Consider the following 19,609-nt stretch of genomic DNA (forward strand, 5'->3'; position numbering starts at 1 on the left):
CAGCATGGGCTCCACTGTTGGTCTCTGTTAATGGAGAAATTAAAAAGGTGGAAACTCCCTGGAGAGAGGCAAGGCTGTGAGGAACCTGCCCCAAACAAAGTGTGTGTCTGGGGGAGAAATCCTGACACCTGTAAGATACGAGGAACAAGATACCCTCCCTCCCACCACTGGGACCCGATGGCACCTCCTTGCAATTAAAAAGGGTCAGGCTGCCACGCGTGGAAGGCCGTTCTTGACGAGGTGCACCCGAGAGGCTGTTCTTGACAAGATTACCTCACTACAACCATGTGAAGTAGGCTAGACTGAGTGTGTGTGTGTGTGTATGTGTGACTGGCCCAAGGTCACCCAGCAGCTTTCATGGCAGAGGGGGGATCCAAACGGGTCTCCCAGATCTGAGTCTGAAACTCTAACCATGACACCTCGTAGGAGGGACACCTGAATTAATGGCATCCTTAAGTCTGCCTTGCTAGATCTCGCCTACAACTTTAAAGGGAAAAAATTATGGTGCCGCTACTCTGTTCGCAAAAGCAGCAGCAAGGATGGGAAACCTGCCAACAGCTTGGAAAGGTGCAAGAAAGTGTTTGAGTGCAGGGGGACCCCAAACGCCTCCTTCCTGCTTCCCTGAAAAGTTCAGCTCTAGAAGTGGAGCCAAGCCACAGGGCCAGAGGGAATGCTCCACAGCCCAGCCAGACAAGCACGTGTGGCCTTCCAGACCACGGGGCCCTGCTGGTATGTACGCTTACATTCACTGCATTTTCTCCAGTTGGGGAAATGGTGCTGGTGACTGTAAATTGTTAAAAGCACCCAAGAGGGAAAGCGGCAGACACCGGGCAGATCAACCAGGTTGCGTAGGATCCACGCAGGACACCATCCTGAGAAAAAGCCACTGTTCAGCTGGGCAGGAAGTTCCAATATGCATTAAAAAAATGCAGCTGTGCAGATTCAGCATCTCCAAAACCAGCAGTAGGCAGGTCAGTGAAATAAGTCGGCCTGAGGGTAGATCACCCTCTTCTTGAGTCTTTCTCTCCATCCACATGGAGGAAAATGGTATTAAACCTGTTTCATTCAATCTCTGAAGTTCCAGAGGAGGAGAAGAACTTGTCAACAGAAATCTTCCTCTGCTTTTTCAATGAGCCGCACGAAACTAGTAAAATTTCTGTGCCATTTCTAAGTTTGTTTACAAAGGAAGCATTCTGCTGGGGTTCTTCCTTTCCCGCCACATCCTATGGCAAATACTGGCCACACTACAGCTAGCAGGTAAAATACTTACGCATCTAAATCCTAAATTACCATTTTACTCCATTAACTAAAGTGTTCTCAAGCAACAAAGGCCCATCTCCTTTTGCAGAAAGAGACTTAAGGTGAATAAACAGCAATCATTTCCCAACAAGAAAGCACCAATGTCACGTGTTCCATACCCAAAGGGAACCAGAAGTGTCCTAAATAAAGTCCTAAAGAAATAAATAATTGCATCATGATAAACATCAATAAATGTAAACCTAAAGGATAAATAGGAAGCACAGAAAAAAGAACTTAATAAATATAGTTAAGAGCTGGAAAATAATCAAACAGAAAAGCTAGAAAAGAATCAAATCTAGACTGTCAGCTCTCCAGGCCACAGAAACTGTTCTTAATACACAGAACGTTCAGTGCCTCAGAGTTAAAGAATCCAAGTTCGGTACTGTATAGACGGGACTGGGGGGGGGGGGGCACTGAACCGGAAGGATTGGCGTGCACAATCCAAATGCCCCCCACACCATGTCTGATCATTTGGGTGTGTGGGGTGCCTCTGATAGCCTCAGGATCCCAATAAATGCCTACCTCTGGAACTGATCTTGGCCATACTTGCAAAATGTTATCTTTTATTAAATAGTAAAAACTGTGTTCTCTCTAGTCGTCTCTAGGAGAGACTAAAAGAAAATCTTGGAAAAACACAGACCAAGAATCCACAGGTCACACCTCCCCCTACAAAAAAAGCATCTCCTAATCAGCACTCCACCATTAAGTTCTAAAATTACTAAACTATCTCACAGAACACCTACACTAGAAAGAAACATAATTCTGCATTGTGCACAAGAAACCCCCTTAAGAGGAGGGAGTAAAGTTACCAAAGTCTGCAACCCCTAGAAGTCACAGCCAAGGGAGATCACCAAAAGAGAGCACGGTTGCTCACAGATTCACTTCTTATAAATTAGAATACCAGAGTTCGGTGGATGCTATCACTGCCGCCCCCAATAAAATTCAATGCCCGGGGTGGGGGGGATACAGCACCTGCTATACCCAGAAGTCCCATACTGAGCCACCAAATTGGGAGGTTGTCAAGCAGCATTTAAAGGGTTTTCTGAGAATGCAGCACAATATTGTGAGCAATGGGCTTTTCACCCTATTTGGTTCTAATCCTACCTGAGAACTTAGTGGGGCAGGGCTCAGGGAGGAGTTCTGATTTAAGCCCCGCCTCCTTAAAAGATGCAGCATATTTGATTCACAGTGTTACATTGGTTCAGGTTTCTGAAAGTCATTTTGGAGAGAAAGGAGTTAAGCTTTCCTTCTGTCCTCCCCGGTCCAGTAATGAAAGTTTGGAAGAGCTTCAAAAGAGTTCTGAGGTCAGTTTTACCAGGCGTGGAATTCACAGGATTCGTTTCTTCAAAGTCAAGCTGGGAATGCATGGCCCTGAACGAATCCTTCCAAGGTGGAGGTCACACTGCCTGCCCTTCGACGGTCCCTGTGAGCCCCTCTTCATTGTTCTGCTTGCGCAACTGCTGCATCTTTGCATACGAAATGGCGTCTCCCCTACAAAAGCAAAGGACAAGACACTGGCTTTTTGAGAAAGGACAGCATTTCCCTACATGTGCAGCTCCTGGCACTAGCAAAAGAAGCCCAAGAAACGGCCCCTCAGAGCCATGATCGCCCTTCCCAGAGGCAGGGCTGTGAGGTTCTGTGAAGCAGGGGTCTGGCTGGAGTCCAACGACTGACAAGCAGCCAGTTTTGGGGTTGGCGACTGGTGGGGGGACAGTGCTGTCAAGTCGCAGGACACTTATGGTGATCCCCCACAGGGTTTTCAAGGCAAGAGTCATTCAGAGGTGGTTTTGCTACATAGCAACCCTGTTCTTCCTTGGTGGTCTCCCACTCAAATACTAACCACGGCTGATCCTACTTTGCTTCCAAAATCAGGCTAGCCTAGGCCATCCAGGTCAGACCACTGAGTGCATGTCAATTGCTGGGTCTCCTGCAAGGGATGCTGGACTATGGGCCTTGGTTTAATCCTGAGGCTCTTAGTCTTAAGCAAGACTGCAGAGGATCATTTGGCGAGATTAGCTATGCCTCAACTGTTCAGAGACCTCAAACACACACTCACACTGTGCAAACATAAAACACAATTGGTGAACCAGACGAATGTGAGGATGTGCTGTCAAGTCACAGCTGATTTATAGTGACCCGGTAGGGTTTTCAAGGCAAGTGATGATGTTCAGAGGTGGTTTGCCATAGCCTGCCTCTGCATCACAACCCTGGTATTCCTTGGAGGTCGTCCATCCAAATACTCACCAGGGCTGACCCTCTCTGAGATCTGATGAAATCAGACTAGCCTGGGGCTATCCGGGTCAGGGCAGAAGCATACCAGTTTAAAAACATTCCTGCCATCAATCATCTCTAGAATACTGGACCCTGTAAAATGGACATTCCTACTAAATGCGAGTGCACATGTAAACATTCACAGAAACATGAACAGATCGCAACCCCCATTTCACTGCGAAGGGTAGAGGGCCGGGGCGAAAGTCTTCGCTTACTTTTTGCCCAGGGCTGAAAGCCCATATAGCACACCTGTCGCAAATGCAACGGCGTTGCCCAGCAAGGTTGTCAGAGTCAGGCTCAGTATGACTGGAAACACGGCCATCCTGGAAAGAGAGAGGAAACGGGTGAGACCCCTGGATCGTGCCCAGCTGCATCTGCCATCAGTGCAGGACGCCAGTGCTCTATTTATTTATTTATTTATTTATTGGATTTGTATCCCGCTCTCATTCCCGGCAAGCCGGGCTCAGAGCAGGTAACAACATGATCAGAGAGGGTCAACAAAGCACCATCCACAGACACTTTGTTAAGAGGTTCACCTTATAAACAGCTTTTAGGCCCTACAAAAAATATTTTTTGAAACCTGGAGGCAGGGATGATAAGAATACCCAATTCAAACCAAACTTGTTCAGGAAAACTCTTATACAACAGGGGGTCCCTGTTGTGTAAGGATTACTTCATTTTCTTAAGCACTATAAAGGCTACGGCTGCATTCAGGTATCACAATAAATCTCTGCTTGTCCATGACAGACACAAACATATTGTCCTTTATTGGCATAAAATCACTGTACATACGGTAGCGTGTAAAAATATAAATATTTGAGATATAACCTTACAAAATGGTTGAAAGACACTTGCATAAGATAGTGTTGTGAGCTAACACATCTGTCTATTTAAATAATTTGCGGGGTTCTATAGCAATCTTTGAAAATTGTGCTACCTTCTCCAGAACATAGGGTGAACGATTATTCAAAAGAAAGAAAGGAAGCATTACTGGAATCGGAGGCATTCAGTCTACACCTATGCAAAGGGCTTAGTTGTTCATTACGAATATCTGAATAGAAACTACAATAAAATAAAACATGGACAACTGTTTCAACGCACTTACTGCCACAGGGATAAAGTCTGTCTGACTGAGGGATTTTGCTAAATCTTCCATCAAGTAACACAGATGGCAAAACATTAAACCTAGCTAGGGAGATGGCTCTGCGATAAGATGGATCATACATATGAGATAGATATGGGGAAGGCTGGTAAACATCAAAAGGTATCCTTAAGTTTAGTGGCGAGCAGGTTTTATTAGCAGCCCTATATAAATCCTGAAGGCCTATGTCTAAAAGTCTGCGTTTTATCATCTGGAAAGCTTCTACGTCAGAGAACAAACACAGCTCAATTCTGATTGCAAACTTCCTGGTTTGTAAAGCCTGGGGTCAAATTCCAATTTGCCATGACACTGCAAATGCAAACTGGACTTCCGTGATTTTGTGAGCAGGAAGCCCCAGTTTGCTGAGGAGCATTCGTGGCAGGGTCGCAGCAGACTCAAACTTTCAATTGTGCTCCAGGTGCAAGGAGAAGGGGGGAAGGAAAGAAGGAGAGGAGCATGGCTGGTTGGGGCATCTGAAAGAGATCTATGTATTGTTATTATTGAACTGCCAAGAACAATTAAACTCTTGGGTCTTCCTCAACAACTGGCATTTGCAGAATGAGGCCTGCGTCCTTTGTCTAAAGCAGTGGTGCCCAACCTTTTTTTGACCAGGGACCACTAGGACTTTTTTGTTCGGTGCAGGGACCCCAAGGTTCAAAATAAAAATTCAGAGAATTTGAAAATAAACTTTAATCATAACTGTTAGTTAAACATTAAACTTAGAATAATATTTGAATATATATTTTTATAATAGAGAACTTTTAATTGAAAATATTAATTTATTACGGGTTTATAATTTTGTTTCGTGGACCTTAATTTAGTTCTCGCGGACCCCTGGGGGTCCACGGACCCCCGGTTGGGAACCAGTGGTCTAAAGCAAGGCCCAGGTTCCTGCCCTCGTTTTCTACATCTTGCTGCTGTTTATACAACTTTTGTATGTTTTATGTGTATGAGGTCATAACAGGCAACAGAAGGGGAGAAGCGGGCCCGTCCCCTGAGTTCTTGCCCTTGTTATCTCTGGTGGCAGCCTTCCCCTCCTCCCTCCGGAGGTGCTCAAACATGCCCTCTGGCACACTCACCCGCAGTAGAAAGCTGCTTTTTGCCAGGGGCGGAGCTTATCTGCCCTTGCAGATACGGCATTTGCAAACTCAACAAACTGGCAGCAGAACGGCGCTTCACAGAGGAAGAGGACAAAGGCGTTCAGCCTGTGGAATGAAAAAACCAGATACAAAACATCCATGGATCCACCCTCCTGTGCCTCATGGCCCCAGCAATTGAGGACCGCCTCCTCCCATATGAGCAGACCCGTACACTCCAGTCACCTTCAGAAGCCCTGCTTCAGTTATCCCCACCCTCTGAAGCTAGACAGGTGGCAACCCAAGAAAGGGCCTTCTTGGACATAGCACCAACACTTTGGAGACCCCTTCCCAGGCAGATTGGTCTGTTTCCCTCTACTGGTGCCTTTCGCCAACGTGTGAAGACTTTTTTGTTTCATCTGGCATACCCCCAATAATGGTTACTGGGCCTCATTCTGGCATTATGTGTTTAAATTTAATTATTCTATCATTTTGAATATACTTTTAATTGCTCAAATATCTTAATTTTTTTATGTTTGCTGCCTTGTGGATCTGCTCTGCTTTGAGCAGAGATGAATTTAGTCCCAAAATTCCATTCGGCAAATCCTGGCCACCTGCTCAAATCTACTGCTCTCTATTAGCTGCTGGCCCAGGCTAGCCCAATCTCATCAGATCTTGGAAGCTAAGCAGGGTTGACCCTGGTTAGTGCTTGGATTGGAGACCTCCAAGGATATCCAGGGTCAACACGCAGAGCCAGGTAATGGCAAACCACCTCTGCTCATCTCTGGCCTTGAAAACCCCATGGGGTCACCACAAGTCAGCTGCCACCTGAGGGCACTTTCCGCCACCACCATTTGCTGCCCTATGGTATCAGATTTCTGCTTCTTTCAAGACAGCACTTTTGTTTTTCCAGTTATGCAAAAAAAATTAACAGCCAAAAAACAAAACCAGCAAGGAAACAAAACAAGGCCAACCCATGGAGAGAAAATGTATTCCTTCTAGTAAATGTCCCGAGGAAGGTCAAGTGGTTCTAGCAAGTGGTCCCGAAACTTAGACACGGAACCCAGTTACAACTGCTGGCATAAACTTGGTCTCTAGGGTTGAGAAGGGATCACAAGGGTTTTCGCAGGAGGCTTTGGGAGCCCTCAAGCAGATCAGATCACAAGCTCTTCCTGCCCCATCTCTAGACTGCGACGGTAGCGGATTTATAATCAAAGGACCCCAATTCCATCAAACCTTCCAAGAAGGTAAGAAAAGCCCTACTGGGTTAGCCTGAGGGTCCAGTGAGTCCAGCATCCTGCCTCTCACAGCAGCCTAGAGGACAAAGCCTGCCCCCCCTGCTGTTGCCCCCAAAGGGATGCCTGCCTCTGAAAATGGGGGGGGGGATTTAGCCACAACAGCTAATATTTAATTCAGAGTGGAGCTGTGGGGCGGAGCTTCCAAGAAAATATGAAAAATATGAAATATATGAAAAATAGATAAAGAGGGAAAGGGGTGCTGGGGAAATGCGGTGGCCAACGGTTGCCTCCCATTGGCTGTTTCTCCCCTGAAAACGCCCTCCTGTTCCTGCCAACCAAACAAACCCATGTTTGCTTGTTTCACATGCAACGTACTGGTCTGCAGCGCTCAAAATCAAGCGAGCAAAAGAAACGTAATGAGGGGATGCGAGGTACTCACATCATCCAAACTCCAGCCGCTATGTTGAGAGGATGGACCGTGATGCAGTTGAAGAGGCCAGCTACGGCACAGGCTGAAAGAGGGGAAAAAGAGAGGGTAAGAGCCTGGTTGGAGGGAGGGGGCATTTGAATGGGCACAGGGTTGACCAGCTGGCCAAGGTGAGGGCAGGGGCTGCATCTGCTCACGCTAATCAAATCCACACTGTGCTCAGGGTAATGCTGATGGATCACCACTTTTGGTCAGTTCCTCCAGACCAGATTGGCCAGGGATCCTGGGGTTTTTTGCCTTCCTCTGGGCAGAGGAGGGGTCACTGGGGGAATGGGGGGGTAGTTGTGAAGTTCCTGCGTTGTGCTGGGGGTTGGACCAGCTCTATATTTCTGCGTTGTGCTGGGGTTTGGACCAGCTCTATGTTTCTAAAGGCACAGGAGCCAGGCCAGTTCAAAAATGCCCAACCCCGGCACTGCTGTTTGGTGCAGCTCCCAAATACCCTCCCCCATGGGATCGAGAATGAGCCAGGCACTCATTAAACTTGCACAAAGTCTTCTGCATCTGATATCCACTTCGTCCCCTTTAGAGTAGTCAGCAGGTAACTGTATCCCATTAGTAGAGAGGCGGCCGCAGGCTGGGTTTGCAAGAGGCTCCTCTGCTGAATGCACAAAAAATAACATCACCACAGAAGGAGGGGGAGACCCACAGGCTCCTCCTCCCTGAAATTACAAACTCTGGAGGTGGGAAACGTTGGGGGTGCTGGGTATCAAGCGGCCAGTTCTTCCAGCAATTCTTCCAGAGTCGGTGTGGCTGGGGTCAGGGTCTTCAGCTACAGCCCCTCCTCTGCTCGGGAGGCACACTTTGGCCTTGGGCACGTTGCTGGGACCCGGAGGCCCAACCTTCTGCTCATGCAGATAAATTCTTGCCACGTCAGCTTGCTGGAACAAAAGGCAAAGTGTTCCAGGACTGAAACAGGCTTCTGGGCCAGCTTCACTAGGGTTACACAGACATTCACAGCAGAGACTGACACTGTATTATGCTAGAGGAAGCCGAGATGATTATTCACCCTGGGTTGGGAAGGGCCCCCCATGCCCACAGAGGAAACACTTCTGAAAAGGGCATCTGTGTGTCAAGCTCTCCCCTCTCAGATGCCAGACCCCTGCCCCCATGACCAGATGTCAGCACAGTGGCAGCCCCCCACCCCATGTCCCTGGCTCTAGCTGGGGAGGAAATTCATGACATCCAGCTGGATTAAGTGTTCTGCAGAACGCAAAAACGTGCCCATGATACTGTGTTATTTTGCGTGGTCTTAATACAGGGCATTGTGATCTGGATGGTTCAGGCTACCCCAATCTCGCCAGATACTGGAAGCCAAACAGGGTCAGCCCGGATCAGTATTTGGATGGGAGACCACTGGGCCACTCCAGGGTTGCTATGCAGAGGCTGGCAACGGCAAACCACCTCTGAACGTCTGCCTTGACCTAGATGGCCCAGCCTACCCAAAATCTCATCAGATTTTGGAAGCCAAGCAGGGTTGGCCCTGGGCGCTACTTGGATGGGAAACCACCAAGGAAGAACTGGGTCACTACACAGAGCAGGCAGTGGCAAACCACCTCTGAAAGACTCTGGCCTTGAAAACCCTACGGGATTCCCATAGGTCGACTGGCACTTGATGGCATTTTACACACACACACAAACTTAGCACTGGTTGTGTTTATTTGGACCAACGTGGATTTGCCTGAGCTCCGTACAGAGAGCTCTTCCTCCTTACCTGGGGTCAGTTTAGACATGATGATATTGTTTTATGCCACATGACTGCCTTGGTTTCAACAAAAACTGCCCAGGAGAGACAAGCTGAACCTCCTTTCGAGATGCTCCTGGCACCTTAGGCAGGTATTCTTTGTTCAGCTATGTATACCGTTTTTCTCTCCAGTGAGGACCCCAAGTGGCTTACATTCCTTTGCCCCCTCCCCATTTTATCTTTACAACCCCCCCCCCCCACACACTCTGAAGTAGGTTTGACCAGCCCAATGTCACCCCTCAAGCTTCCAGGGCAGAGATTCAAATCTGGGTCTCCCAGATCCTAGTCCGACACATGAACTTTGAAGCTCTTCTCTGCAGCTTTGCTTTGCTCCAAGATCAGAAATGGGCCTAAAGTAGAGGTCATAGTGAGCTTCCCTCCCCCAGGGGGCCCTTAAAAATTAGGGGGGGCGCCTCTCCACCTCCTGCTACATCTCGGGAAGGAGGAGCAAGCATGCAGTGAGAGAGACGTGGGTTCTCCCCCGCCCCACATCACGTTGAGTAAGCCCTGTGTATCAGTAAACTTGGGTTAATCCCCAAGTACCGGTACCTACTCCATTCAGAGCTGGCGCTCTGATGAGCATACCTGCAGGGTGCCTGTGTTTCCACACATACTGCAGTCTCGTTTTTTGATGGGCACTTGAAAACCAACCCTTTGCTTTCCTCTTCTATCCCTCAGTTTCCCCATCCATGGGGAGATTAGCCCGGCCTTAGCTAGCGGCTACTGGTGCTTTTCTCTTCTCCTTCCTGCATGTACTGCATTTAATCATTTGTAAGCTGACCTATAAATATTTGCAAAGAACACTCCCCAGCAATGGGCTTGCCAGCACCCAATTGTGCAGGATTCGCCTTGCTCCCTCTTCCTTATTTACCATACTTATTACAGAAATACTCCTGGAAAAGAAGAAATGCATTGCAAGGATGAACCATTCCAAGAAAGTCCTGGTAACATTCAGGTATTGTGAAGAAATTGCTGGTGCCACTATTTGTTCCTTGTTTTGGCACCCTTCAGGTGAGGATGGGGGTTCATCCCCTGCCCCACCACTCTTTGCAAAGTGACCCTCTGGGCAAACTGGCTGCTGACCAGGGCATAGTGGCTGGCCCAAGGCCAGCTAGTGAGGCTGTAGTGGGATTTGAACACCGCTCTTCCTCTGAGCCAAGAACCATGATTTATAGAGCACTTTGACAGGCAAATTGTGCAGCAGGCTTTCAAGCACTCTTTATACAACTTTCTTGCACCAACAGACTTGCAAGGCAGGTCAGCTTGACAAAGCTGAGTAGGGAGGAATACCACCATGATGACACTTACCCCAAAGGAAGGATTAGATTCCCCACAGCAAAGCCCAACCCAACCTGGGCTATAAAACAGCACAAGGAAGAGAAACAAGAAAACATGCTTCATCTGGGTCCAGCACATGGCTAGAACCCATGAAGCTGCCTTCTACTGGATCAGGTCCACCAAGGTCAGAATTGTCTACTCAGACTGGCAGCAGCTCTCCAGCGTCTCAGGCGGAGGTCTTTCACATCTCCTATAACTTACACCAACAGCTAGTGTGGTAAAGTGTCAGGCTAAGATTTGGGAGACCCAGGTTCGAATCTGTACTCTGTCATGGAAGCTGGCTGGGTGACCTTGGGCCAGTCGTGCACTTTCAGGTGACCTTGGGCCAGTCATGCACTCTCAGCCTAACCTACCTCACAGGGTTGTGGGGAAGATAAAATGGGTATTTTAAAAGGGAAGAAATAAATAACATTCCTCAAAAGGAGGACAAATTTCTGCTCATTGCCCTCAACCCAGTCTGCCTTTTCAAAACATACAGAAATGTCTTTTGTCTCCCACAAAAATAAACCCTGAACTGCGAGCACTGAGTCCTAACACTCCATCACACCCCAATGCGACCAAGGAACAGAATTTGCAATGTAGAAACAGAGGTGGGGCCACAGAGAGAGGCAAGAGCCATGTGGGGAGGTTTGCCCCTTAACAGCCAGGGGTTCAGGGCAGAGTTGCATCCCAGGAGGGATGTCTGAACCCTACCTCTACTCACCCCGCACCTGTCTTTGGTATTACTAATAAAGAGTACTTAGTTATTCACTGCCTTGTTTCCTTCCCAATGGGACCCACTATGATAGAACACACAGCCAGGGCTCAGAGTGGATCTGCAAACTCACCAGCCTTGGGGTGGGGGTGGGGGGGTGGAGCTTACTTATTTAATGATACTGCTCATACAGCCAATTTGGCTCTGAACAGTGTCACAGTAAGACTAAAAGAATATATATATTCATAAACATATAACCAGGAATTAATAATTTTAATCTTGATCAACTGGAGGGGGGGATTGGCAACTGCCAATGTAATATTAAAGCCCACCCCTGATTTTTGTGTTTTATTATTCATTTTGTCATTTTAAATGTTGCTTTGAATTGTTCAGACTGTTTAATGTTGGGGGCTCTGCTTGGGTAGAAAGGCAGCGCAAAAAGGTTTTAAACGAACAGCTTCGCCTTGCTTTTGCCCATCTGGCTGGGGGCAAGGTTTGGAACGGACTGCTTGCTTCAAGCGCTGCTGGCAGCTGGCAGCTGGCTCCTCGGCAGGCCAGGCCGGGCAGAAGGCGAGAAGCCCCCGCGCGCGGCCGGCCCCGGGGGGCCCCGAGGGGCTGGCCGGCCGGCTCTCGCCAGAGCCGGCAAGCTCAGCAGGGTCGGGGCTGGTTTGCGCTCGGATGGGGGACCCCTCCCGGGCAGGGCCGTGGCGCCACGGCAGGCCATGCCCTTGAGCCGCCCCTCTGCCGTCTCTTGCCTTGAAAACCCCCCCCCCCCGAGGCGTCCCCGCAAGGCGGCTGTGCCTCGGCGGCCCTTTCCCACAGCGGGCCGAACACTCGTCCCGGCCCGCTTCAGCTGGCCCAGGGAAGCGCCCGAGGGAAAGGGCTGCGGGAGCGCCCGGCTGCCAGCCGCGCCAGCCTCGGGGAGCTCCCCGTCCAGGGGCAGGGTACCTCCCACCCCCGCGGCCTCCTCGGGGTGCAAACGGGATGCTCCGCTGGGCAGGGAGCTGCTCTGGTTCCGTGGGGGGTGGGCGGGGGTCTAGCCTTGAGCCCCCTCCCCTCCCCTCCCGGGCAGGGGCGCTACTCACAGGCGCCGCCGAGGAGGCCGGCCAGCCGGCACAGCCAGCGGTACCCCCAGGTGATGCCCTCCTCGCCCTCCGGCGGGCCGGCGGGGGCGGGCGGCGGCGGCTCGCCCGGCGCGCTCATCCTGGGCCGGCCCGGCGCCTCCTCGCCCCCCCCCTCCTCCTCCTCCTCCTCCTCCTCCTCCTCCTCCCCCCGCAGGGCCGGTCCGGCGGCCGGTGCAGCCCCCCCCCCACGCGTTGCATTGTGGGGCCCCCTCCCGGGGGGCGGGAGGAGGAGGAGTCTCGCTGCTGTCCGTCGTGTGTGTGTGTGGGGGGGGGGGTGCGGGTACTGCGCTGCGTTTGGGCGCCCTGGGCTGGGTGGCATCGCTGCAGCCGCCTTCCCCCCCCCCTTCCAGGTGTGAACTCTTCGCAAACGAGCGGCTTGACGCCCGGGCCTCCTCCTCCTCGCGAGGAGCACTAAGGGAGGCGCATTCCCCCTCGCACAGCAGCCTGGCACGGGGCGCCGCCAAGCCCTCCCCCTGCGTGCCTTCCCCGGGCCTGCTCTGCCCATGTGCCACCGCCTGCCCCTGAGCCTTCTCCGGTGCCAGGGCAGCGCCCCCAACCGTACGTGGCCGGCACCCCTGGCCATCCCAGTCCTCTCCCCAACTACCTGTCCCTCCAGAATCTGCTCCTCCTATCCTCTTAACCTTTGGAAATAAAAGGTTAAGTACTACCCCCACCGCGAAACGGATTCTGCTATTGAGGTGGTGGGGGGAGAACACCTGACCAAAAGTAAGATTTACCCGATGAATCCTAAGGAGAAGATTGTACTTAAAGACTTTATTGCTAAAAACTTGGCAAGGGGCTTTATTCGCCCTTCCCCAGCCTTCTTCGTGCGCAAGAAGACAGGCGACTTGCGAGTGTGTATAGACTTTCGCAAACTCAATGCAGTTACCCAAACCAGTGCTTACTCCATCCCCCTCATCCCAGACCTACTGAGCCAACTGAAAGAAGGGAGCATTTTCACCAAACTGGACCTGGTGGAAGCGTCTTACCGCATTTGTATTAGGGAGGGGGATGAGCCGTTGACAGCCTTTTCCAGCTGTTTTGGGATGTTTGAATACTTGGTAATGCCTTTTGGCTTAAAAGGAGCTCCGGGGGTCTTCATGCAAATGATCAATGAAATCCTCCATGACTTCTTGTTTAAAGGAGTGGTAGATGACATTCTCATTTACTCTAGGACTTTCTTGAGGGTTCTGAGACTCCTTTCCAAGTTTGGACAAATCACAAGAACCTGGAGGCCCTAACAGGGACTCGTAAACTCACCGCAAAACAAGTCAGATGGGCAGACTTCTTTTCCAAATTTCGTTTTGTGATCAAACACGTCCTGGGGAAGCAAAACCTATTAGCTGACGCTCTTACCCGAGTCCCTCAATACCCGGTTAAGGTGGAATGCCCCACTGAGTCCCTGTTTACTCCAGAGCAAAGGGGTATCCTGCCCACCTTAGCTGTTCAAACTCGCACTCAAGCGCGCCTAACTCAGGCAACCCCGCCTATTGGGGGGGGGGACAGCTTCAGTCCCTCCGCCGCCATCCGGAGGGACAGGCAACCTTCCTTCAGCTCAGCTCAGGGAGTACTCCCGTCGTCACGGAAGAGCTGCCCAATTCCGTTCGTGACGTTCTAATTCACGCGTGCCAGGCAGAGCTGGATGTCAACGCTCTGCCTCCCGGTCTTGAACGGGGGGACATGTGGGTTAAAGATGCTAAGTTGTACGTGCCCAAAGCTTTGCGGGCGGATATTTTCAGACTTGCTCATGGAGCCAAAACCGCTGGACATTTTGGCTTTGTCAAAACCCTGCACTTGCTCCGTTGTCAATTCTGGCGGGCAGGTATGTGCTCGGATTTGGACTCCTACATCCGCAGCTGTCCAGTATGCGCCACCGCGAAACGTCCCACCGGCAAGCCGACTGGACTGCTAAAACCCTTAGAAGTGCCCCAGGGACCATGGGAAGTCATTGCCATGGACTTTATGATTGATTTGCCTTTGAGCCGAGGGAAAACGGTACTATGGGTGATAACTGATCTTTTTTCCAAGCAGGTGCGCTGGTATGCCCTCTGCTCAAAAACTCGTCCATTTGTTTGTGTCACATGTTTTCAAATATCATTCGTTCCCGCGCAAGATATCGGATTGCGGATCAATATTTGTGACAAAGTTTTGGAAAGCCTTTCTTAAATTAGTTGGGGTGGAACAAGGATTGTCAAGTTCATTTCACCCTCAAATGGACGGGCAAACCAAAACAGTTAATGCTGTACTAGAATGTTACCTCCGTTGTTATGTGAATTATCACCAGGATGATTGGGTTGATCTGCTACCTTTTGCTGAATATGCGTACAATAATTCTGTGCACCAGTCCACTGGATTCAGTCCCTTCCACATTGTCCACGGCAAAGAATTTGGACCTGTCGGTCAAGTGGATATATCGGGGGAGGAGTGGCCCCTGAGATGTCGAACTGGATTCAAACCATTCAATCTACCTGGCCTTGGCTAACTAAAAACCTGGAGCGGGCCAAAAGAAAGTACAAAGCTCAGGCTGATAAACACTGGGCTCCTGGGTGGACATTCAAAGTAGGAGATCAGGTGTATCTCTCTACCAAGAACCTGCGGTCTCTGCGACCCTCCAAGTGTAAGCCCTTGCCCAAAGAATCCCCAAAAGCAACAACCCAGACAGGTAGTCCTAAGGCAAGTTGACTTTATTGGAAAAATCAAACGGGTTAACAGTGCTTGCAAACTAACTAAGCCAAGAATGGCTGGCTGGCGCAAATCAGTAGTATATATTAGCATAGCTGATATGGCAGGTTGGCATAGTAACTCAGTTTCCCACGGGAGAGGAATGCACGAGATAAAGTGTCTGTTAGAACAACAAAGCGAGGCAGCTGCGAGAAGCCGCGAGAAAGTCATAACACCTCAGAGGAGCCGAACAGGCCCACTCCTGACACCAAGAAACTGAGTGAAAAGTACATTGGTCCCTTCCCCATTTCTCGAATCATTAATGAAGTAACAATGGAATTGCAGCTCCCCAAATCGTTAAGAATTCACCCAGTGTTCCATGTTAGTTTACTGAAACAGTACGTGCCCGCGCCCCAGTGGCATCCAGAAGACCCCCCAGAGATTCCCGAGATGGGGGGGGGGAGAGAACATTGCGAGGTTTCCAAAATCTTCGATTCCCAGATACATCGAGGATGAATGGGTTAAGCATCAGCATATCACCGCACCTCGCCTGACCCGTCAGTTCCATGCCGCCTACCCAGATAAGCCCGCCCCGTCGGACGAGGGAGGAGGAGGCCTCTGGAGGGGCAGAATGTGAGAGTCATGCTTGGGAGCGCAGCTGGCCTCCAAGGTTGTAGCCCAGAGTATGTTATGTCTGCTCACACTTCGTTTGACAACCGTAATCTGTCATGAGAACCAGGCTTGGCCTGGCATCCAACTGTGCCTTTGGTTTTCTGTATATGTTCTAACCTGCTCATCCCCCTCCCATTAGAGTCCTCGTACCTTTCCCTGTAAGTTGCTGTTATTCACCTCCTGCTTCCTAAATAAACCAGCTTCTTAGAATACTCTGTCTGGACGTTTAGTGATTGGGATCCGACAGGTGAACTCAGACCTTACAAGCAGAGACATTTCTGTGTATCCCGCTACCAATTTTCATATCACTAATGTGCAGCTACATTCTGTGCATGACTGGAAGAAAATCCCATTGTGTTCATTGGCGTTGACTCCAAAGAAAGTATTCGTATGAGAAGTCAGTCAAGCTTATTAATATGGCCGACTGGAGAAGTTACAGCAGAGGCCAGGCGTGGCGCTTTCACGCACCACCTGTGGCTTTTTGGGGCCCCACTCCCCAACAAGGCGTCTGCTCTACAGGGAAGCAGGTAAAAGCAACTTCCTGGGAGGGCTTGTGGCTGGCGGGTGGTTTTCACCCTGAAACAGCCCCCGCCAGAAGAATGAGTCAGCTGTGGGCCTCCCTGAGGCACAGGCCAAAGATGAAAGGAAACGTGGTTCTTTTGGTGGATGGGAATTGCTAACGTGAGCCACGGAGTGAGCACCACCCGGTTAAGGAATTTGGAGTTTTGCAGAGGAGGGGGAGATTAAGGGGGTGGAAGTAGGACATGAGAGCTTTACTGCATTATATACGCTGCTTGGGGAACTTTCTGCCAGAGGAGCCAGTGATGGCAGCTAACTTAGCTTTAAAGAGGAGGATCAGACTGGCTCAAGGGTGGGGGGTTCTGACGTCGTCTCTGCCCAGCTTTGGCATTCACTTGACAGGTAGAATCTGCCCACGTCCACCACACCCCAACTACATCCAGATTAGACTGTTGGAAGGTAGTTCAGAAATGACAATTGGTACAAAACACAGCAGCAATGGCGGTCTGCCATGGGTTACAGCGGTTACATCACACCTACTGAAAGAACTTCACTGGCTGTCTATCTGCTTCTGGGCTCTGTTCAAGGTGCTGGCTTTCATCCCTAAGCCCCAAACCCCCTGGGACCAGGGCTATTAAAGGACCGTTTCCAGACCCCCAGGGCCAGGGTGATTAAAGGACAGTTTTACTGGCATGCCCAAGGGGTATGTGTGCATTGAATGAACAGTCAGGAAAAGCAGGCAGAGGAAGTAACTGGGGGAGACTGACAGTACAATCCTAAACAGGGCTACACCCTTCTACGGGAATGGAAGTCAATGGGCTTAGAAGGGCACGACTCAGGATGGCTCTGTAAGTGATGTGCTGAAGGTCTCACTCTAAGTCAGTAATACAGACAGTCTACATTAGGATATTTTCCCCATGGGTTGTTTGCCCTGGCTTTGATGCTGCTGGGAAGTGGGGGGTTCCATTTCCCCACAGCACTGTAGAAAATCCATGCAATTCCCAGGTTTTCTGCAGTTTTTCTCCAGTCTTTCCCAGACCTGACTTGCTGCAAAGTTTTGGAAAAGATTGTTACAACTACTTGTATATTGGATTCTCTAAATTTCCAGTTTTCATTTTAAAAAAAGATGTCTCCTTTCATGGCAGAGGTACACTTTCCCACTTATACAATGAAAGGACCTAGAGACCCACCTTTTATAATGAAAGCTAGGAATTCAGAGACCCCTGACACACAGATTGTTATAATGTTACAATAACATGCAATTGCTGTATTTTTTTTTTTTTAATTAGTAAGTCCTGGTTGCTGTTGCTGGGAACTGGGGCAGGGACACCGTGGGGCAACCTGCCACCGTGTGGAAGCCCTGTTGCCGCTGTGCTGTATCAGGAGTCCCAGCAGCAATGGAGAAAACCACACAAGCCTAACCCCGTGTGGAAAATACACAGGAATCTACCTTGCTGCCTCCCCTTCCACAACTATTGGTTCACAGAACATTTGAGCCAGTGCAAAGGCGGTTGGAGCTGCTGCCTGTTTGCAGGACGTTTCTCCATCCTGCATCTCCACAACTCTCAACATTTCTCCCGTTGCAGAGCCTCTGAGGTAGCCAGGCAGTGCTCATTCCCTCCGTGCTAACCACACGGCTGCTAGGGTTTTACTCGGGTTCCACAATCCAGTACTTTGCTCGGAAACGGATACCAGCAAAGTCTTTGTTAAATTCAATCTCTGCCCGGTTCCCGGTCGATTGCCAGTAAAACAGCTGGTTTCCAGAGAAGACAGAAGTCTTCATGGTGTTCACGTCTCGAATCTAAAAGGAAGGTGCTGGTCAGTCAATCAGCCAATTGCACATTTCTCAGACTGCCTCTTTCCATCTGTTTGTTGCCAATGCCCGCATACGCACAAACTTAAACCAGTTTAGCAATCATTCCTGCCCCCCAGGGGATTCACACAGGACCCTTCAAGCATTTCTCAGCTGCTTCAGACACCATGGGTGCGCATGTGTGGAAAACAGAAAGGCAAATCTTGAAAAGCATCGGGTCTCTGAATCAATGGATGGCTATGAGGGAAGGTGAGTTAGCAATTGTGTTTCAAACATTCTGTGCTGTGCACAGCATTAGTTTGGCTCTGAGAGCTACGCTTAGGTAATAGGGAGGGGTGAAGCAGGGAAGATGCTCACCTTCAGCTCACCAGGAATGCTCTCGGTGGACTGCTGCCCTGGAGGGCCACTGGTGGCCGGGACGAAGCAAAGCCAAGCGACCCCTGTGATACCGGCAGTGCACGGAGGCCACTCACACAGGTGAGCCTGTACCTGTTGCAGTCATCACTGTGGCTGGGTCTGTGAGTGGCCTCTGGGGCACCCCAGGGCCCATGTGGCTCAGTTTCTCTGGGGCTGTTTTCGTATCCACTGTGACAGCCAGCATGGTGTAGTGGTTAGTATTGGACTAGGATCTTGGAGACCCAGGGCTGAATCCCCACTTTGCCATGTAAGCTCACTGGGAGACCTTGGGCCAGTCCTATACTCTCAGCCAAACCTACCTCACAGGCTTGTTGTGAGGTTGTTGTGAGACCACTGAGGAAGTCCAGGGTCACTACGCAGAAGCAGGCAGTGGCAAACCACCTCCAAATGTCTCTTGCCTACAGGGTTGCTGCTACTGCTGCCCCCACCTTACAGGGCTGCTGAAAAGAGCTCCAAGCAAATGTGTGGGGAATCGCTTCTGACCCCTTGAACAACCACAGGTAAATGCTCACTACTGCAACAGGGTGGGAATGCGCGCAGTGCTCTCACCAAGATGTAATGGGACTGCATTTGGTTGGCCTGGGCGCTCACATCCACATGTACAGCATGGATGGCTATGCGGTATCGAGGAGCCACGTCAATGAAGATCCTGCATGTTGCTTGCAGGTCCACGCCAGCTGACGGTGAAGGGTTTGCTATTTCTCCTCGAGGACCAAAGAGCTGCACATCGCAGTCTGTGGTGGCAAAAAGAATGAAGAGTTCATGGGCTGGACTCTGGCTCCACCAAGCTGCTGCAGATGCAAACTGCTGCTAACAAGATGGGCATGGTGAGGCAGCAGCTGGGGCCCTGGCATAAAAATGTGATGGCAGCCCCAGAGCCCTTGGAGATGCCTGCAGGAGTCAGGCGGCCAGCTCTTCTCAAGCATTACATGCGGTAGAGTTCCTTGCAGTGGTGGGGAAAACTTCCCCTTAGTGTTGCCACCTCTGAGTTGTGAAATCCAGGAGATCTGGGGGTGGAGCCTGGGGAAGGCAAGACTGGGGAGGGACCTCAGCCAGGTTATAATGCCATACGGTCCACCCTCCAAAGCAGCCATTTTCTCCAGGGGAACTGATCTCTG

The 19,609-nt window shown here is 50.3% G+C and overlaps 2 protein-coding genes across 2 annotated transcripts in view; both read right to left on the bottom strand.

Moving 5' to 3' along the window:
- Window positions 1-2,696: 2,696 nt before the first annotated feature.
- Window positions 2,697-12,488, bottom strand: CACFD1 (calcium channel flower domain containing 1). Its single transcript, XM_056860195.1, has 5 exons — window positions 12,371-12,488; window positions 7,465-7,537; window positions 5,791-5,916; window positions 3,786-3,893; window positions 2,697-2,790 (listed from the first exon to the last, which is right to left on the bottom strand). Exons 1-5 carry the CDS (start codon window positions 12,486-12,488, stop codon window positions 2,697-2,699), a joined length of 519 nt encoding a protein of 172 aa, XP_056716173.1.
- A 5,421-nt stretch (window positions 12,489-17,909) lies between these two features.
- The window catches only part of ADAMTS13 (ADAM metallopeptidase with thrombospondin type 1 motif 13), a 67,697-nt gene continuing 65,997 nt past the window's right edge, over window positions 17,910-19,609 (bottom strand). The window contains exons 27-28 of the mRNA XM_056860196.1: window positions 19,041-19,225; window positions 17,910-18,062 (exon numbers count right to left, since the gene is read on the bottom strand). Of these exons, the coding sequence (XP_056716174.1) occupies window positions 17,910-18,062; window positions 19,041-19,225 (338 nt within the window). The remainder of the gene's footprint in view (window positions 18,063-19,040; window positions 19,226-19,609) is intronic.

The sequence above is a fragment of the Euleptes europaea genome, chromosome 14 (genome assembly GCF_029931775.1).
Source record: "Euleptes europaea isolate rEulEur1 chromosome 14, rEulEur1.hap1, whole genome shotgun sequence".
Taxonomy (NCBI): Eukaryota; Metazoa; Chordata; class Lepidosauria; order Squamata; family Sphaerodactylidae; genus Euleptes; species Euleptes europaea.